The 21571-nt window shown below is 48.4% G+C and overlaps 1 protein-coding gene across 2 annotated transcripts; it reads right to left on the bottom strand.

The window, feature by feature from the left end:
* Window positions 1-3576: 3576 nt before the first annotated feature.
* On the bottom strand, window positions 3577-21134 carry SLCO4A1 (solute carrier organic anion transporter family member 4A1). Of its 2 annotated transcripts, XM_066199094.1 has the most exons (12): window positions 21107-21134; window positions 15444-16422; window positions 14075-14165; window positions 13060-13181; window positions 12649-12760; window positions 8148-8302; window positions 7279-7474; window positions 6537-6702; window positions 5768-5940; window positions 5323-5387; window positions 4657-4805; window positions 3577-3871 (listed from the first exon to the last, which is right to left on the bottom strand). In XM_066199094.1, the coding sequence occupies exons 2-12, from the start codon at window positions 16267-16269 to the stop codon at window positions 3722-3724; spliced, it is 2205 nt and encodes a 734-aa protein (XP_066055191.1). In that variant the 5' UTR covers window positions 16270-16422; window positions 21107-21134; the 3' UTR covers window positions 3577-3721. The 2 variants fall into 2 exon arrangements, with proteins under 2 accessions (XP_066055191.1, XP_066055190.1); XM_066199093.1 differs by lacking the exon at window positions 21107-21134 and having other exon boundaries at window positions 15444-16645.
* Between the last annotated feature and the right edge of the window lie 437 nt (window positions 21135-21571).

The raw sequence follows: 21571 nt of genomic DNA, 5'->3' as shown, positions 1-21571 counted from the left end.
CATCCCCTCTTGGGAAGGGAACACTTCAGATAAGAATTTACCAGCTTTTGAAGCAATAATACAGCTGCTCTCTTCGAACCCTTACCTGTTGCACGGCTTTCTGCTTACAAATTGTGTATTTTCCTTAGAATCATGGATCACTAGATACTAAAATTTTACTTTTGGACCTCATTTGGATCTCATAACATGTACTAGTGGTTTTGCTGTTGCAAAGCTGGAATCTGGCGCAGCGATTTGATTTCTGTCCGTTCCATAAAGCACCGGGAAGCCGCAGTCACCAGCACACGGAGGTGCTGGCCATGCCACCGTGCTCCGTTGCCATCTAGTGGCACCTTCCCCAGTCCCACCTGGCCCTGCACAAAAACCCTGACCCACGGCCTTGGAAAAAGAGGGCTGGGTTCTTCCTCCTCACATCACAACATGCCAGTCGTGTTCTGTTTGTTTTCTTGTTTGGTGTTTCTTTTTCCTTTCTGTGTTATATGAAGCCAAGTATAAAAAGTGAATTGTCAGTATTTGCTGCCATTCCTGTCTCTGGCTGGGGGCTGCAGGGATGGGGCAGGGGAAGCCAAAGGATGCAGCTGCTGGGACAGGGAGCAATTGAGGCTCTTCTGCACATCCAGGCACAGGAGAGACTGAGGCAGCAGCAGAAGGGTGGGAGGCTCTGAAGAACCATCTGTGTGCCACTCAAAGCTTTTATTTACTGGCATTTTAAAACCTCCAGGAAGCTTCCAAACAAACTCCTCAGCAGAGAGAAACGGCTCATCGACTGCCTGGGATGTTGCCCACAATAAATAACATCCAGTTCCTCCTGCCTGCCCTCCCTCTGGGCGCTCATTTGCTGCACTTCCCCGCGGCTCTCCTCAGCACCAGCCACGGTTTGTTTGCAGTCCCCAGCAGTGTGAATCACCCTGAGCAAACCACAGGTGACACAGAACTTCTGACCTTATTTACCCAGCACAGGGCTGGCAGACACCCCATGGCTTTAACGGGGTCAGTCTGTGGATGAAGAAGGGAAATGATTCCTCTTCCCAGAAGAAGCACAAACCAGCAAGCACAAACCTCTTTCTACCCTCAAAAGCAACAATCCTCTGTCTGAGGAGGAGAGGGTAAGTCAGCAGGAGGCACCAACCCACAGGGCCTCGATGTCACCTGATGCCTGAAGCTCCTGTAGCCATGAGGGGCTTAATAAATGCTACAAATCAAACACGAACCTGAGTTCCAACCTTCCTCCTCAGAGATCCCACGATGACCTTGCAGCAAATGGCACCATGGATTCACCCCTGCCAAGAACTGCAGCTGGGAAAGGGTGACAACTGATGAAAAACACGCACACAAGTACCTGTGAAAGAGTGGTTATATTTCTATGCTTTTATAGCAATATAATACTTCATATCAGACTGGGAAACATACTTCCAAATATTTTAAATTACCTGTACACCTAAACTGCCTGTTTATGGAACAGGAATGCCATTTTGCTGCTCACTAAAATCCTTGAAGTACCAGTTCCACAGCAACATTATAAATCCCGGGAGCTTTTGTTTAGATCTGGAAACAACACATTCTGATAAAGTTCATTTTATAAACACTAAAATTGCATTGCAATATCCATATATATATATATATATATATACATATACACCCATATGTATATATATATATACATATAAAGAAAAACTTCAACCTTTCATAAATACATCATACATAAAATATGCCCAAAATACATTCATGCATTTCCCCATCTAAGATCCCTGCTTGTACCCAAGGTGTCTAAGCTGGGAAGGGCAAGGCCTGGAGACAGGCTCGTGTTTGCCGGTGGCTCCAAACCCAGGTGAAGGTGTTGGAGCAGTTTTGGGGTTAAATCCTGCACCAGTGGGTCTAATCCTGCCTCCCTAGTAAAACAGGGCTCTCCTGCACACTGTGCCCCATCAAAGCTGCACCAGCTGCCCATCCACAAGCAGCCAAAAGCCATCATCCATCTCGCCCTTATCACTTAAGTTTTTCCAGCATTTACTAGAGAGTGAAACAGAATCATGGAATGGGTTGGGTTGGGAGGGACCCTAGAGATGATTTTGTTTCAATCCCCTGCTGTGGGCAGAGAGATCTTCAGCTAGACAGTTTGCTCAAAACCCCACCCAACCTGGCACTGAGCACTTCAGGGATGGGGCAGGGGATGCACAATCTGTCCCAGCACGGGCCAGGGGCTGGGAAACAAGGGCTTTGGAAGCAGGGATGCCACCATGTGCCTTCGGTGGAAGGGGATCTGTGGGTGGAAGAAGCTGCTCTCCTCCATCGACCTGAATATCATCCACAGTCCCAGCACCACCATCCCTGTCTGCAAGGGGAACACTCTGAGAGTCAGTCCTTTGCTAAGGAAGGAAGCAAATGCCCCTCCTGTGTCCAGTTGTGAAAGCATAAATACACAAAATATACAAATACATCTACAAAGTCGGAGCTGGCACAAAGGGAGCACCAGTTCTGCAGCGCAGTGTTGCAGGTCCCGTCCCCTGTGAGCAAGGTTACACAATGCAGGATTCCAGGGCTGGCCACAGCCTCCCCTGGGGATGCACCTGCATCATGTGGCTGTGCAAACACTGGCACACCAAGCACTAACCTGGCCTGACCTGCACTGAGAGGGAAGCCAGACTCACGCATGCCCCAGTTCCACTTCTGCCCCTCAGAAAGGTCCTGATCAATATTGCAAGAGCACATTCAAAGGTCATTTTGGGAACACTGCCCTCTCTCCTTGCAAGGAGGCCAGTTACAAGCCAGTATCCCCCTTCCACAAGGCAGACCCATCCCTCAGGCTACTGGTCTAGAGACAAATTAAATTCACTCCAACCTTTTCATCTACCCAAACCCACTGTCTTTACAGAACAACCCAAGAGAAACATTGCATAGATCTGTATCTCGCATCTTCCCACACCCAGCAAACAGCAAGAAGTTCAAGTTTTGCACAGTACATTACAAAAGGCATCACTTTTAAACAACACAAATTAAAAAAAAAACAAATGAAGTGTCACCACGGTGTAAACCCTGCAATGAGTGAGGCAGTGAGTGTACAGTGCTCAGCAGCTCTGGGAATGGCTGCCCATAGTGTACTGATGGATTTGCCAATCAAATCTCCTCTCCCAGTAATAGGAACTTGCATAATGAGAGAAGCTGCTCCTGAACAGAGTGATTCTGTGTGTCACGGGCAGGAGGAGGACACTGCCAGGGCTGTCTGCTTTGCATGCACCAGTTCAAGGGCCAGCTGACCCCTTTGCAATGCAGACTGCAGGACAGCAGTGCTCCTCCCAGGCTTGGGAAGTCCCAACAGGAGTTTTGCTACAGTTGGCTTTACAATTGAGATATTCAATACAGTTGACCCGGATCCTCTGGTGGTTTAAACCCCACATGCTCCATTGGAGTTACCAGTGATTACTTCCACGAGTGGAGAACATGGTCCTGGCTTGTCACAGACACAGAATAAAGCTACAGTAGCCCTTTCTTTAAATAAAATTAAATAACTGCACGTGGCACCAGCGCACAACTTTATATGTGCTTCTGCCGTTAAGAAAATAGCAAAGCACACCAGTGGTCAATTAAATTATTTATCTCCAACTAAAAAAAAAGAATAGAAATTTAAAATATTACTGTTGATTTAAAAACCCCTTTGTGAGACTGCAAAATGTCTTCTCGTGATATTTCTGAGGCTGAGAAAGTCCCTTGCACGTGGACAGCATTATAAATCCTCTTCAGCTGGCAGTGAAGGCTTGTGCTCCTGGAGGTCACTGGTCCCATTTTCGGATGCATCCGAGCTGCCTGGGGCTGACTCCGGGGGTGGGGGTTTGTAGAGTAAACAGGCCACTACAAAGAAGGTTGTCCCGAGGACCTGCAGCCATGGAGACACCCCATTACTGTCTGCTCTCCCCCAAAACCAGGTGCCTACCTCACATCTCTGCTGGCCAAACTATGGGGAGGAGGAGATGTTGGCCAGCCTGGGGAGCAGAACAGAACACAGAGCCAGAGGGGGTAAAAATCTGAATTTAGCCAGCCCTATAGCAATGGGAATTCGGAAAAGTTCAGCCCCATGCAGAAACTTGGAGTACAGTGCTGCATGAGCCCACACTGCCTCAGCCTTCTTCTGGAAGGCTTTTGAAAACCTCTTTATCACAGCAGCTGCTAAACACTACTGTCTAGGGCAAGTGCTTGTTTGGGAGCAGTTAAAATGATGGTGTTCTGCTAATAAATAAAACCCACAGCTCTAAGATCTCTTATTTTCTAGCATTGACTGGGGAATGGTTATTTACAGCCTGCCCACAATGCCATCCCCCACTCTCACTAATACACTGCACTTAGATATTTTACTCCATTTCTAGCAAAAATCACTTTGCTTGCTGTTGGAAGGAGGTATTTCACATGGTGTAATAGAAGCTGTAAGCCTAGAAAATAATGGGAATTTAACAGAATGATGGTGTCTGGAGCACCATTACCTGACGAGAAGCAAACGGGGCTTCTGCCTTCCCTGAGAAATTTCTTGTGCGAAAATTTAATTTCGTCTGGGGGTGGGCCAGATCAGGGCAACTCAACTTTGTAAAATTCTTTCCCAGAGCAAAACATTGTGTCCTAAAGACTCTGGCTGTTTTATCAGGGAGTGGAGTTTAGCAGCAGCCTCACCTTGTAGACCAGTCCAGCCACGAGGGTGTATCGGCTCATGGCCGAGTTCTGGTAAACGTAGCAGGAGCCCTGCTCACCACACTGGTCCTGCCAGAGCAGGCAGGATTTGTCAATCATGGATCCGAAGGCAATGGGGCCAGGGATGCCTCCTGTGGGCAGAGAGAGGGCACCTTCAGTCTGGGCAGCACTTACACACCAGCCCTTGCGGAAAAGCACCAGGCTCAGCTGATACCATGACTAAGAGAAGTCATCCTGCAGCATCCAGAGCCACCAGGTATCAAAAACATGCTGAATTTCAAGATTTGAGAGTCCAGCAGGTCTTCTGGCCATCCTGACCTAACATGTTGCACAAGAGCCAAAAGACGCTCACAGGAACTTCAACACCTCTGCTCCTTTTCCTTAAAATAAGGGCAAATTGGCAGGACATTGAACCTCTGTCACCTGTGATGTGTTACAGAACCCTCTATTCAGTTTTCAAATGACATGCAAAGGGAATTAGGTTCTCCTGGATGACATCAAATGAAAGAAAGCATCCTCCTTTTCACCACTGTGTGTCCTACTCCCTTCTTTTCCAGCCCAGTGTGTTTTATTCACACTGTGACAGTTGTCACACACCTCCCAGAACCACCAGACCACTGTGCTGCGCAAATTCCCTCTGCTCCATACCTAGTGTTCGTACCACAATCCACTGGATCCCGAGTGCAAAGGACCTTTGTCTGTCAGAGACACACCTGGGGGAAAAAAAAAAGGGGGTTTGTTTAAAAATGCTCCAGGCTGCACCTCCCTGCTTCACAACTCCACGTCCTCGAGTCCAGCACGCCTGGGACCTCCAGCACACCTGGGACCTCCATCCCCTCTGGAGATTTAGGATCACCCCAGTGTAATGTCCCTCCACCCCTGCTGTAAATGTGTGCATCCCACGGCAGAGGACAAAGCTTCCAAGGCTGAAATTTCCCTTCCCAGCTAGACTGGGGCAGGAATCAGTCCTGAGGTCTCCAGGCTGTGGTTCCCACCACACCTATCCCATGCCTGATCCAGCAGGATAAAGCAGAGAGGAGGACATTGAGGCTCCTTGCAGTGCTGGCAGAGGGCAAGGCCATCCTGTGCCTACCTCAGAGTGGCAGTCAGAGCAGGAATGCTGCTCAGGAAGGTGAAGAGGATGACCATGAACATGAAGCACAGGAGCAAGGGCTTCTTGGCACAGGAGGAGGTGCATTTCCCTGCCTCTGCTGTGCCAGGGCCAGGCAGGAGGGTTTCGTTAACACAGCTACACTCGTGGTAGACCTGGGAAAGAAAGGCTGGTGGGGGCTCTGCTGAGGAGAGCGTGGTGACAGTCAAAGCTTTAAAAACAAGAACAGCAGGGAGGGCAGAAAGCAGCTGGTTAGACTCCCAGAATGAAGTGGAAATCAAGCTGCATTTTTGACACACCTCTGTTTCCAAAGAGGTCAATTAAGCAAGGGAAATCAACTCTGCCAGGCAGCTGAGGATCACCTCTACCCTTCCTAAGCCTCTGCCTGACTCCAGGAGCAACATGCTGGAAGGATGAGGGAATGCATCACGTTCGTGCAAGACACAAAATGAGCACTAGGACAGAAATCAGGTGCTTTACCAAGCTCCCTGCCTGCCTGGGTGATTTTCCATGGATTTCAGCACACTTTGACCCAGAATGAGGAAAAGATGATTGGATCCAGGGAGAGAGGCAAAGAAGGGTGACCTCAGAGTACCTTGAGCCTTCATCTCATGTGGTACCTGAGAGCCTCCACCCTGCCCTGGCTAATTTTACACTGATTTGCAGCAAAGTTCAAACCTTTTGCAGAGCTAGAAAAATCACTGCAGAGATGTGCCACTACCCTGCTCATCCACAGTGCTTTCGGACCTACCTTCTTGCCATTCCTGAGGTTTTCAGACACCCTCCTGCAGCCAGCGTGGCAGGGGGAGTAGTACATGATGTCATCAGTGCCACAGACAGGGCTGTAGGTCTCCTGCAAGCAGCCACAGTGGGCATTGCAGGCTGCTGTCAGGTTGAGGTGCCCACCAGGCAAAGCACTGAGGGAAACACAGGAGCAGTCAGTGGGCAGCACTTTACAGGAGGAGATGGGGAGAGGAAGGGACAGTGGGAGTTGTGATGGATCCCCAAGGGGCACAGAGCCAGGCTTGGGAAGGCTCTCATCCCACCAAATTTTAACCATGCCCTGCAGCTGTCTCTCCCACAGCCACCAAGGGAATTTTAGTGACCAGCTCTTAGGATGACACTTCCATTCAGAGAGGAGATTCCCACTTTTGGTCCAACTTATCCCACTGGGCAGAGATGGGGACTGCTGCAAAGGCAGCTGAAGAGTGGAGCATCTCCCGTGCTGGTGCTGCTCATCTTCCCTCCCGGACTAACTAGGGAGTCTCTTCCACAACCTCCATCTCATTGCAAAACTTAGCACATCTATTTTCTGTGTCTCACCCTCAGTATCCGCCTGTAGGACTGACCAGGCACCAACTTGCACCCCCAGCACATCCACACGACTGCCACCAGCACTGTGTGTTTGAGTTATCCTTCTACAGGGACCAGAGCCCCTCAGGACAGACAGACAGACAGACAGACAGACAGACAGACAGACAGGCTGTTGTTACCTTCCATCGTACATCTGGGTTACTCCTGCCATGGGCATGTTAGGGCAGTGGATAAAAAAAATGAATATGGCCAGCAGACTTGACACTGTGCAAAGCAAACACAACTTGATGATTCCTGAGCAGCGCAGTTTAAATTTATTCACGAGGAATCCTCCCAGGAATGTGCCTCCCCCTCCGGCTGGCACGACCAGATAACCTGAAAAAGAAGAGGGAAAAAAACCCCACAAGTGAGTTTAGAAATGTCAGCAAGGAGTTTTCAGGGTGGAATACATAAATTGCAGTGTATTTTGCATATAAATGACCCCTTGTTTTCTATGTGGCTTCTTGGTGGGAGTTCAGTGGATGTTCCTGAAGTTGGTGATCCTCTCTAACAGCTCACGTAATGTGGCATGAGCCTGGTAAGGCAGCTTTTCCTACCCAGAGATCTTAAAACTGACTCTTTGAGGAGCAGAACGTGAGTGCAGATGCTTGTTGGACACCATTCCTTGGTCTTTGTTATGGCATTTAGGTGAGTATCCTCCCAGTTTCTGGATGCTGACAAAATATCCCCCCCAGCTCTGACATCCCTCCTCAGAGGAAATGTTTAGCCAATGTTTCCTGGTGATGCACTAACAGGAATTACAATTATTTTGCCTTCCTCTAGAGGGTAACAGATGGCTACAGAAGTGACACATTTCCTCCTGATGTCACTAGATGCAGCTCTGGAAATGCACTGGGTGTAGGTGTGCTGATAGGAAATGATCCTATCTAACAGCTGAAGAGGATAACCAGTCCATAATTAAACTGCAAAGCATCTGTCCCCATTCTAAGCCAGCTAAAAGTGCTCTTCTATTTGTTGGGAAAACATTGCAAAAACGTGGTCTCCTTACCAAAAAAGGTGGCAGCTTCAGAGGCACTTAAGCTAAACTGAGACTCCAGGAATTTGGGTCCAAACGTGGACATCCCAGCAATGAGGGTCGCTTCGGTTGCTCCTGCTAAGCAGAGGAAGATGAAGGTGGGGTTCTTCAGAAGTAGCAGCACTGACCTGGGAAGGACAAATATATTGGAATTGAATCACCGATTACAGGCACGTTTTGATTTCAGGTTTTCTAAGTCAGAAGGATCACAGGTGAGATGAGGCAGCAGCCCCATCATCCTGCAACTCTCTGAAAGGAAAAACACCAAAAGGAAGCTTATTGGGGTTTGAAAGAGCTTTTCCAGCTAGTGACACAAAGAGTGTATGTGAGTGGTATAACTCACACTAAGGGCACCCACGACTTCTACATGGATGATTTCAGCAGTAATTTTCCAACATTTAGGGTCAGGCTGAGCACTTTCTCTTTTTAAATGGGATAATACTGAAAGGACATTACTCCTCACCAAATCTCCATCATTTCAAGGTTTTTTTAGTGCCTGTTGGCAGATATCTTGGGACTCCTGACTCAACCAAGAGCAAATTTGTGCTACATCTTCACATACACATGTTACTTGTGCAGCCACACTCTCAGAACAATAACAACCTCTGATAACCATGGATGTTTCGTAACTCAGGGGAAATACCAAGCAAGCCTTTCTGTATGGAGGAAACACCTCCAAGACACCTGAAAAACAGAAAGCAATCTTTCTGCCACAATCTAAGCCCAGTTCTACTTGAAGCTTAACGTATAAATTGAGTAACTCCATTTTATTTCGACCCACTGGGATTTAGGGCAGAGCTGCAGATATGCCTGAAAAATTGCCATGTGTCATTTATATGCAGATCCAGCAACCATTTCATCCCTGAGATGCAGAAAGGCCCTTGGGCACAGGGAATGGTCTCAATTATCTCTCACTATCTCGGATATTGGGCTAAGAGGACTGACTTTGCTTTGCAGGGGACGTTTCGTAACAAGCTCCAAATTCAGCCCCGTGACTTCCCCATAGCCAAGCCCAGACCAGTGACATGAGTTATCCCATTTCTGGGATGGGCACAAATCCTGCAACAGCGAGGCCATGGGATGCTCCCTGAGCAGAAAGGCACAGCCACCACCTCCTGCTCTGGTGGAAATGTGAGATCAGAGAAAACCTGCCTTAGTACAAGCAAGGCAGAGACGTGCTGAGGCTCAGAGTCAGATTTATGCAACTTTACTCACACGAAGTGGAGAATTTCATTACATCAAAAGAACAAAGGAGCTGAAAGACAGAAATACCACACATTCCTACACTTTGATTACAGGGGGCTTTACACTGCCTAGCTCTTGGGATTAGTTTAATGTACTATTTTATTCTCCAGATCTTTTTGACTGTGCTTAATTTGGAAGCATAAAGCCTACAATTTTAGTGAGAAAAGGCTTGTAGATCTTGTGGCTGAGGCAGAAAATGGACAGTGCCTTCACCTTTTTACAGAAGAGAGTTGCTCCCTGGCACTAGTGTGACTGTGCCCTCTGCCCAAAAGTTACAGGCTGGACTTGCAAGTAGGAAAATGCAAAGGAACTCCTTTCAGCACTAAGAATAAGGATTTACTCACTGTAATCTATCTGAAGACAGAAGATGTAGTAATGAGGAGCTGTGGCACCTAAAACCTTACCAAAGACAACACAAACCTTTCTCTTCCATCAGTAAGACTTTAAACACACCCAGCAATCTCCTAACTCTTGAATAGCCCTGGCAGTGCTCAGCACCAAAGGGATTTCAGGAGGCCCAGAACTGCACAGAGAAGAATCCCACCACCTAAAAAAGCTTAAAGCCTCCAAGGCTTTACTGATATGGGCACATACAGGAACTCTTTCTCACATAATAGTTCTCTGAGTAGGCTGGGTCCACCTGCATGATCAGAGCCTGCTCCTCTGAGAAACACTGGCACGCCCAGGACCCCCCAGACTGTACCAGAGTACAGACACAAGCTAATGAGCCATTAATAGATGGGTATTTATATAATTTTACAGTGTGTGAATGGGGGCTCCTCCAGCACAAAACGACACCCACTGTCACCAGGAGCAGGGAACAGAGGGCACCACGTGCATCCCACAGGAACATAAACCAACCTCCCTTTGCAATGGGGGGAAGCTGCAGAAAAGCCATGAATGAAACAAAGTCCCACTCTGCACCTAATCCAGGAGTGGCCAGTGAAATATTGACCACAGCTCCTCGTGCTGGAGATCAAGGCTTGCCAGGCCAGGGAGGGATCCTCACTAACTCCACCCTGCAGCTTGTAGGGACAAAACCTCCTCTTGGCACAGCTCTACATGCCCTCCCTTTGAGCCCTCTGCTCTGACAGGAGGGGTTACTCCATGAGAGCAATCATATGTAAGCAGAGAAAGGAAAATGCTGTTTTATCAAGGCTTTTCAACCCAAGAGTTAAGACAGCAGTGTCTCCAGGGCAGAGGATTAGGCTGTATGGGCTGCATTCCTGTAAGCTCCTGCTCTCAGGCAGCACTGTGAATGCAGCAATTCATTAACCTCACTTAGAAAGGACCTGATGGCACAGAACAGTATTTTATTTCATCACTATTTCTGCTTATCTTCCTGAGACTGCTACTGCCCACACTGTGAGAAAATGTGTGACACAGGATCCCTTACTAACACAACAGGAACAGTGAGTGTCCTTTGGCCTCACCCTCCAGCCTGGTCCACGTGTCCTCAAGAGCTGCCTGCACAGATGGGATCTTCTCTTTAATGCAAGTTTCCAGAGCAGAAAGCCTTGAAGGCACTTCCCTTTCATTAATCAAAACCAGGGACCACAAAAGTCTGTTGGGTTCCTGCTGTCAAACCACACTGCACTGGTCTGAATTGTCTTGATACCAGTTCCTACCTTTGGGTATTTGTTATTCATAAATGAGATGTGAAAAGATGCTCCTGGAGGAGGATTGTCTCTGTTCCTGCTGTCAGACAGCAGAAACAGTGGGAGCTTTGTTCCAGACATGCAAGAAAAGCACCAACCACTAAATTTCATCCCTCTCTGCTGCCCCATTTGTGCTGGTTTTAGCCACAGCCTTATCGTTATTTAAATGCAGGTTATGAATTCAATTTCCGTGAGGAGAACAAGCCATGACCTCGGAAAATGGCACCCAGTCAAGAATGCCATTTAATAACAGCACTGAAATCTGTTCAATGTAATATTCTTCATGAAACTGCCTTAACCCCTGGTAAACTTCCTACAAAGTCTCCAAGAATTTCAGATGGGTGTGAGCGGTTGTGTTGACACAACACAGCTCGACTGGTGCTGAAAATTCCTGTTCTGAGCACCTGCTTCCATCCTCCTCTGCCAGCACCACAAAGACCACAACTAAAGCTCAGAAGTGATTGTTGGCAGCAGCCTGAGGTTTGCCTTTTCAGGAGCAGCCATCACAAATTGATAAAATCTCCTCCCTAAAAACAATCCTGGAAGAAATAATTTAAAAAAAAAAAAAAAGAGAAGAAAAAAAGGAAGATCCCCTTATTGACTGCATGCTCCAAAAGGAATCAATTTCCAGGTATCTCTGCAACATCCAGAGCCTCCATGCCAGCTAACCCCAAGCAATAAATAAAGCAGCACCTCTCCCCCTGCCCCCCATTTAAATGCAATTCAACATAACAAAAAAATCATAAAGTATTTCAAAAATCCGTAACAAAATTCTGTGTTTAAAAGATTGCATTTTATTTTGGCCCCTGCTTTGTTCCCATCACAGAGCTGAGCAGCAGCTCAGGATTAAGCAAGTTGCTGTGTCACTGCCTTGCTGGAGAGATAAGAAGTAGTAATACATAAAAGGTGGCTGAAAGATGTGAAGGCAAAAGAAAAAAAGGAAACCAAGAAAAAAAGAGAAAGGGAACTGAAAGTTACAGTGTGGGATATCTTGTTCCCTGGGTTTGGAATGGAGCTGTGAGAATCACAGGGCCTGTTTCATCTCGTTTCTCATTAAAAATGACAAAACAGGGATCTAACACAAGTAAAAATAGAGGAAAGGAATAAAGCCCCGAGGGGCTGGGGAGGAGGAGCTGTTGGAAACACGCAATTGGGCCAGGTGAGGCCAGGCAGAAGCAGACAGGCAGAAATAATGCTGCTGGGGAGAGGGAGGGGGCTGGCAGTGCCTGGGCATCTCCCATCTCCTAAAGCTTGGCATCAAGCCACCCTCAGCGAAACTCAAGTGTGTGGCACAGGACTGCAGGTGGACACGAGCTTCTGAAAACGCAGATGGGACCAGCCCCTTGTCCCCTGCTCCCCCATACGATCCCCAACACCAGCTCTAGTTCAGCCTCTCTGCCAAGAGCTCCCAGACCTTGACAGGACCAGGTACTTTGACACCTCCTCTACAAGAAAGTGTCCTTGCTGAAGATGAGTGAAACCTTTGAGCTGGCAGGGCTGAAAGGAAGCTCAGCTTGGGCTCATTTCTCTCTCCCCTCTGTGGAGTGCTCCGTGTGGTGTGCTTTTCTCACCGAGGCAGGTCCTTCACCGTTTTCCCAAAGTCCGGATCCGATGCTTTCTTGTGGCTCCCATCCTTCAGCTGATGAGCCTCTGACACCCTCATAACGATGTAGCGCTGGGACCCTGAAAGGGAGAGGCAAAGGGAACGACGAATGTGTCAGACACAGGATGTGGATGCCACCGAAGCCGCGGATTTGCAGGGGGGAAAACGCAACGTGACATCCTCCCTCCACCAACAGCTGCGGCGGAGAAGCAGCAACAGAGGCAGATAGTCAGGCAAAGGGGTGAAATCCATTTAGGAATTACAACCTAAACACGGGAAGCTCTTCCTTTGCTCCCACTACACACGTGCACGAGGATGGAAGCCCCAGGGCAAGCGGGAGCACGGCGCAGCCCCGGCCCCAAGAGGAAGAGCTCCGTACCTGGGAGGCGCTGGGGGTAGCCCAGGATGGGGATGGAGATGAGCAGGGAGGCGGCTCCGGCCCCCAGGAAGCCGATCCACCAGGCGCCCACCCACAGCGTGTTCTCGGGGGCGATGTCGATCCTGCAGGAAGAGAAGCCCAAGGGACACAAGGGAGAGAGGAGGTGGTTGGAGCGGGGCAGCCCCGGGCGCCTCTCCCCGAGGCTGGCAGGGGACAGGGGGTCACGGGGGGGTGACAGCCAAGGAGACTGAGTGATCTGATGGGGATGCCACGTTCACCATCCCTCCTGCCTCACCAGAGCACAACACTTCACAAGCCCAGGAAATTGCACCATTTCATTCCCATTTAATCTCAGGTTTGCACATTCGCCTCACTCCTTTTCAGCCGTGCTTTGAGGGCTGCCTAGATCCTTGTTCCACCCCAAAAACACCCTTTGCAAGAAAACCGGTGGAAATAACCCATTTCTTGCCCTGGAAACCCATTGTCCCTTTTAAATCCATTCATCTGGTCTAGTAAATGGTGTCCCTGCCTATGGCAGAGGGGTGGGAACTAGATGGTCATTAAGGTCCCTTCCAACCCAAAGAATTCTGTGATTCTATGATCTACCAAAGAGCTTGTAAGGAAACAAGAATAAATTACAAATATTACAAAGCAAGGAGGGACTAAGCATCCTGGTGGGATGACTGGGAGGGTGAGCAGCACTGCTGGGAGCACTGCCTCATCAGGGAACTCATTCAAAAAATTTACCTGCTGCTCACAGCCTCATTAGCACAGGCAGTGCGGCGTGAGGAAGGATTTAAGCTGACAGGTTTGTCAGCAATTTCCCTCCAGCAGCAGCACTAATGCAAACCACCCTTCCAGCCTCCCCACCTGCAGACACACCACCCAACACCCCAGGCACACTTCCACCCAGCCACCAGCTCATTGCTCCAGATCATTGTTATTATTTTTTTCTACCCCAAAGGAAACACAGAGCAGAAAGGGAAAGGAACAAGATTTTTTTTTAACGACTTACTCTCTGCCAATTTCAGTATAAATATTTAGAAACATTCCTCCTACCAGATAACCCGCTGCAGGCCCAAGGATTGCAGCAGTGTAGAAAACAGCTGAAAGGGAAAACAAGTCGTGTTAGACAACCAGCAGCGCGTCAGCCAGGGATCCCCAGCCCGATTCCCTCCTGGATTCAGGATGCTCAGCCTCTGGCTGCCTCACACCCTTCCCCCTAAACCACCAAGACACAAACCCAGATCGTTCCAACAAGTTTTCCTCTCACACTTCTGTTCCAGGGAAGCTTTTGTATCCAACCTGAGAAGTTTTATGGTACGGGGCAGGAAAAATTGGTTCAGAAATAAACCTTATTTAGCAGGGATGCAGCTGATGCCACTGCCACATCCTGACTGCCGCAGCAACGAGCAGCAGGATTCCCTCCCCACTGACAACACGAAACGTCTACACTAAACACAGCGCCACTGACACTTATTTCAGTTTGCTGTTTAAACCAGGACACACGGAAAAATCATCAACTTGCTGATGATAGCCTTGTGATCTCCTTCCCACGCTGCACAGCCTTCTGATACAGCGTGGGCAGAGTGATACATTTTGAAATTGCTAAAAGATCCCCCTTTTGGCACTTTCATGAACAGGACTGAAAGTGTTTGGCAGCTGCTGAGTGCCCAGTGATATGGAGGGGTGAGCTGAGCCTCTTCTCTTGGCTGTGCTTTGCACCAGCAGTTGCTGAGCCAGCCCAGTGACCATCCCTGCTGTGCTGAGGCCTGAAGGGATGGCGATCTAAAGATTTAGATTAGATATAAATGATGGTGATAAAACACTGGCGCAGGCTGCCCAAACAGGTGGTGGATGCTCCATCCCTTGAAACATTCAAGGTCAGATTGGATGTGTCTCTGAGCTACCTGCCCGAGTTGAAGGTGCCCCTTCCCACCGGACTGGATGACCTTTACAGGTCTTTTTGCACCCAAACCACGCTGTGATTCTATGCACCCTTGCACAGATGGGGGTATGGCCTCATGGCTGTCTGCCAGCGATGCTAATGCCACATGGGCTGGCCCCATGCCAGGAGCAGGAGGCACTGCCCATCTACAAGGGGAGTCCCAGTTGGGTGTTTTTCCACCCTCATCTACCAGCTGAGGGAGGAAAAACACCCAACGGAGCTCACAATTTCCCCCCTGGAAAATAATCAAAACCTCCCCGACACCTGCCACGTCCCTCTGATTTCCACCTCGTCCCTCAACAGGAACAAAAAGCTGAGCAGTGTTGGGAGAGGTGTTCCCAGTGTGGGTGGGCTGGCCAAGGCAGAGGGACCATCATCTCTCTCTCTCATCACCCTGCTTTTGAAGGGCTGGAGCTGCCCCTTCAGCCCCACTCACCAATGTACACAGGGGAGTAGTTGGTCTTGACGTTTTCATCTAAGTAGGTGACGCCGAGCGTGTAGAGCGGCGTGGCTCCCATCCCGTGCAGGAACTGCCCCAGCATGAAGACAAACCTGTAGCCGGAGAGGCTGGAGGCAGCCTGGGAGCAGGGCAGGCTCTGGTTGCCCCCGCAGACGCCCACCTGGGCCGCCGAGCGCGCCTCGTACCGCCCCGTGGTGAAGTGGGGCAGGGCGAAGAGCAGCGAGCCCAAGCCCATGACCAGCACCCCCCAGCCCAGCCAGCGGGGCTTGTGGCCGTTCCCCCCAAAGTAGCTGACGAAGGTCAGGCAGACGCAGGCGGCGATGTCGTAGGAGCTGGCGATCAGCCCGCTCTGGTAACTGCGCAGGTCGAAGCGGCGCTCGATGGAGGTGATGACGGTGTTGATGAAGCCGTTCACCGTCATGCCCTGCAGGAAGGAGGCCACGCAGAGGAAGAACAAGACCCCCTTGGATGTGTTGCAGAGCTGCAAGCAGCCGGGGGTGAAGCCCCCCCAGCCGCAGGCCAGCTCCTCGCCTTCGGCAGACACGTATTTAATCCCTTCTTGGAGCGGCGTCTCCTCCTCGGCCGGGGTGGGTGTGCAGAGGGGCTCGGCACAGGAGTCAGAGGGGCTGGGAGCCCCCGAGGATGTGATGCCATTGTTCAGGGGGGTGCTGCAGCCATCCCTCCCGCTCACCGCACCCAACGGCCGGCCGGCCTCGCCGGGACGAGGGGATGGGCAGGAGAAGTCGAGGGGCTGAGTGAAACAAAAGCCGTTTTCTCTGGTGGAGTTCTGGGGCATTGCCATGAACGGGAACGCGGAGTCCAGCGGCAGACTGAGGCGGGCTGGTGGCCAGGGTGGCTTTGTGGGGCAGCGACGACCGGCCTGCGCAGGAGACGCAACTTTCAGCACTTACTTCGGTAGGGAGATGGTGAAGGTGTGAGCCAAGACCATTCTGATCTGTGCAAAGAGAATTTTTACGTGCCTTTATATAAAACCATGCTCAAACCCCTCAAATATTCTTCTTTTTTTCCTTTTATTTTAATAAGTATAATCATTTCACTGTGCAGTTCACGTGGTCACGTGCCTTCCACCATGGGATGTGCTGGTACCTCAGGTGTCAGGGCATTACTGACATTACAGAAAAGAACAAAACATTCAAGAGCCTTAAAAGAAAAGCATCTCTAAGGCACCACTGACTAAAGCCCCTTATCCCTCCTCTGAAAAAGACCTGGTGAGACCCCCACAACCTCCATCCCCCGTCTTCCCCCTGCAGAGAACAGCCCACACAGCTACAAGTTTCCCACTGCTAGAAGTCCTTTGGTCTCTCTTTCACACTCTGCCAATAACAGTTTATAATTATCCTGAAAAGTTTCCACAGTCAGATTGATTTTATTCCAAGCCCTCAGATCTGTTTACAACTATTCAGTAAAATCCTTTCTATAACTAATTAGACTACATGCCATTTCAGAGCAGGCTGGAGGGCAGAGGCAGCTGACTCTAACCTGATTACCGATGCAGACTGCCTTCTTTCACCCTGTTCCTGTGCATTGCAGCACCTGACCGTGCCAGCAGCCAAGAGTATTTTTCCTTAAATGCCTTGGCTGAACTATAAATGATGAAAATAATAAGGTTCTCCCTTGAATACTGGTCTTAAATATGCAACAAATGCTGGGCGAGAACTGTTTTATTAGAGAGCATCCTCAAAGCATCCCCTAATTCCCAATAATTTTGCCAATATCTGTTCGAGAGGTTCCCACAAAAATGCTTCCCCTGAGACGACAGCCTCATCAGCATGGCAGAGGGGAAAAGGGCATTTTTTTCCCTGATGAAATGAACTGTGTTCAGTTGGCAGCCTTTGGTGAAGACTTTTACGTTGCTGTAAAAAAATGATTGACAATTGCTGAGTAGATGTGCTTCTATGCACCAGCAGGTCTTGCAGGCACTGGGGCAGGAGGGTTGGGCAGAAGGTGATGCTCAGAGCAACATCAAGGTGCTGCCCTCAGAAGGGCAGAGGACATCCCACGTCTGCTATCTGCTACCAAATCTTAAACACTCATGTCCGTTAGTGTTACAACACATCTGGTTCTTAAAGTAGGTTAAACAAATGAGGTCCAACTTTCATTTGCAAATAATTTTATCTTTATTACCCTGTCTGGGGAGCAGACTATGGACTATTTCCTATTTCAAGGTCCAGGTTCCAGAAGGGATTTGATAACAGGGCAGGGCAGGTGAGCCTAACGGGCAGGAGGGCACTGCCCTGCAGCTCCACGCTGGACTCCTGCAGGTAACTCCTACCTTACCTGGCTGAGTACAGCCACATAACTTCGATGTGGAAAGTGTAAATGCAAAAACTGACTGCAGGGATTGAAATTTTGCTGCAGAGACAGACTGCTGTAATGTGCTGGCACAAAAAAATGATGCCTTGGTGCAAGGCTCTATTTTTTCCACTTTTTTTCTGCCTCTCCAGTGTTCTTATGACTCTTACAGCTCTAAATTTGTTTCTCATCTTTGGATGCAATATTGGAAGCAATAAATAAGCCTGCCTTAGCACTCTGTTAAAGTCAGGAGTGATTATTAGGAGCTGAATCAGGCTCTAAGGGGCGGAATGGTTCATACTCATGTAAATCAAACGCCTCCTTGCACAGCAGCCAGGACTGCAGCTGCACCCTCCTCCTGCTATCAAACTTGTATCAGACTCATGTCTGATGTTACACTTGACTGCACACGTAAAGAAGGTTTCTTGGCTGGGGATTGATTTTGCTCTCACTGATTTCAGCAGACAGAAAAAGCACATCTCTGTTACTACCTGATATGCAAGCAGGAGCCCTGAGCTCCCAAACTGGGCCAGCTTCACCCTGGGGGAAACACTCCTCTAAACACTGGGATCTCTCCTTTGATACCTCATGAATTTATATTGATATTTTGGTATTTCATGAGTCAGGAAAGAGATTACAGCTCTTCATCAAAGGTTTTATTTCCTTGGTGGCAGCAGCCTGGGCCACCGGACCCAGCTGACCACATCATCCCCTCCTTCAACTCCTGCCACTGTCAGTGAGAGTTAACAGCAAACAGGGTGAAACACTCCCAAGACAGCAGCCAGCCTTTCCTCCAGGCAGCAGATGTTTCCCCCAACCCAGAAGCCTTCTCAGCCCCAACACCCCCCTCCTGAACACATCCCAGTGGACCTGGGCTGATGACTCGTGCCCAGGTGCCGTGGGCAAGGTGCCCACTCCCGCTCCATGCTGTCCCCCGAGCTGCTTGGCATCTCTTGAAGCATTTATAAATTGGCTGTGACACGTTCACTGTGGGTATCAGCTTTCACAGGAGCCATATGCCACTTTAGAGGACAAAATATAATCTTCAGGGGAAAAAAAACCCAAGCAACTTCATGCACTTCCTAATCATTCATATTCTTCCAAGTCATCCATTTATTGCCACCCATTCATCTCTGTTTTTAATGACTCAGCGGGTGATTTCTTGCTTACACTGAATCAATCCCAATGCTATTATCTCTCTGCCATAGATTTCCTCATTTTGCTATTTTGCTGCAAGATTTCTACTTTTTTTTTTTCCCTACTGTACAGCTGGTTCCAGAGTGCCAACATTATCGAGTCAACATAGCAGAAGTAGCAAGGCAATGAAAGCATATGATTTGTATTTCCTGATGAAATCTGTAAAGACTCACCCCCCCCCTTCCATAATATTTAGCATTAAATCAATAGTAAAACTTACAAGCATTTCATCAGGTGATCATTTAAAAAGTCACAGGACCAATTAAAAACATTTTGTATTTCTGCCAAGGACTGCGATGAGATTAATGTTGCAAATTAACTCATAACTGACATACAAAATAATCCCATTTGCTGAAACATGCCCAATAATAGTTAATCTTCCCTTCCACGTTACAGTTTTTGACTTTTATATGGTATTATTGTGGCAAATAACATCTACACATAACTTCTGCTTTCCACAGCTGAGCACAGTTTATGAGCAGACTTTGCATTTTTTCCAATTCTATTGCATACATGGAGATATTTCCTAATGAACAGGGGTAAGGGACTAAAAATGATCAGGAAGTTTACTGCAAACAGGAGAGGAGCAGCCCCAGGCAATGTCCAGTGGCTGTGATGGGTCTCCTTTATTTTCCTCTGGGTCTCCTCTATTTTCATTTCCCTCAATGTATGAGTCAGCCTGGACTTACTGATCAAGTACTTAGAATCTGGGAAAGTCCACATCCAAGTACCAAGCTCGTATTACTGCAGCGAGGGATAAATTCATCCGGGTTTGTCCATTTAACTTCTCTTGGTAACACACACTGAATTTTCCTCGGAGAGTTTGGCTTCAGAGGATTAGCAGCACTCCTTCTGTCATGGCTGATAAACACCATATGGATCAAGTGTAATCCACTGGCTGCTTTAGGAGTGGGGAAGCCTCCCAGAAGTGAGATAAATCCACCTCCCAGTCTTGTGAACACAGCTTGTCCTTAGGGCACTGGTTCAGTGCAAGGAGATAAAAGCCAGAATGGGATGAGTGAGTTGCTCTGAGTAACAATGAACTGTTTTCCTGGCAGCTGAGGAGCTTCACCCAGCTCACACCAGGTGTAACCCTTACGTTTTTAGCCCACTTTTAAAAAGCATCCCTTTGGATCGGCAACACAGAGTATGCTGCTATTGTGGAATTGGCACCAAGACCGGACTGGAGCCTTTGGAAAGCAATTCCTGAGGGAACAGCATGGTCCTGCACACATGGAAAAGTTTCAGGAATGAGAAACACACCCAGAGAGCAGCCAGCTGACCATGTACCAAATGTTGTGCTCACCATCAGTGCTGCAGGGACAGACAGAGGATGAGGGAGAAAGTTCCTAGGAATGGGGGACAATAGGAATATCCTGACCCACACCTCATGTCAGAGACCTGTTTTTTCATGATTAGCCCTACTGGAGTCCGAGGCATGGAAGAGAGCAGCAGAAACTGGCTTTGAATTATCACATGAGCAAGGACATATTTATAATTACATAAATTCCAAATAGTAGAGCTTAGCACTCACAAACCCTTTGTATGTTTTCCAAGTGCTTTCCATTCACCGGGAAATTATTGCAATAATATGCAAGAAATCAGGAAGGTGGCTTGGATAATTTTCAATTAGCTGCTTGAAAATGCTTTGAAGATAAATCTAACCAGATTTTCTGAGTCTATTTACTTGTTCCAGCTTATCTGTGCAAATACAATTGGCTGCAGCTGCCTCAGACCATCTTTAAAAACTTGCAGTGCCAACGTACGGAGCAGATTTAACCCGGACACTGGTTTTTGCCACAGCACAGATTAACCAGACAAAAGGGTCTTTTACGCTATAATTCCTAACTCCCCCTCCCTAACCTCACTCTTGCTTTAATGTCTTTTTCCTACCCATACATTCGGCCAGTGCTGGGAAGGTTTCCGCGCTGGCACAGCACTGTGCTCTCCATCACTGTCACTGCCCATGGAGCTGGGTGTTTCCAGATACACCACCAGCACTTTCCCAACCCCTCGCCCTGCATGGTGTTATTTTCCATCATTTGGATTCTTACAAGCCATTAAAGAATGTTCTATATTCAGCACAGTCTTTCTGCATGAGCTGCTGGTCAGCTCTTCCCATGGCTTACCAGTTAGCTCCTGCAGCTGGTCCCTTCTCTGTTTCCAAGCAGAAGATGCAGACTCAGACAAATCCTTTATGATGTAAGAAATTAAACAAAATGAGCAAAACCCAAATAAAGAACGTGAGACGTGATTCTCTGGCGCTTCTAAAGATCGAAGCACTCAAATGCAAAAAATGCAACATCCTGTGTTACACAACTCAAGGATGTTGTGTTCGGAATTAGACGTATTTTAATAACGTTGACATCTACCATGGTTTACAGGCACTTACACTTTTTTATCCTTATGGTTTACCAATATGAAGGTAGAAACAAGAAAACCAGTTGGAATGTTACCATGAAACTACCTAGAACTTCACTTTTTCCTGAGACACAACTGCCTCCCAGCCCCTCTTCTCTGCACTAAGGGGACTTTCTGGGGAAAATCATGTACCACAAGGTCACTTTGCTCTACCAGCCAAGGACAGACTTTAG

Source organism: Chamaea fasciata, unplaced genomic scaffold (genome assembly GCF_029207755.1).
Source record: "Chamaea fasciata isolate MVZ Bird 193981 ecotype frontalis unplaced genomic scaffold, bChaFas1.0.hap1 SCAF_17, whole genome shotgun sequence".
NCBI lineage: Eukaryota > Metazoa > Chordata > Aves > Passeriformes > Sylviidae > Chamaea > Chamaea fasciata.
Note: the sequence above shows the minus strand (reverse complement) of the source record. Positions and strands in the feature narration are given on the sequence as shown.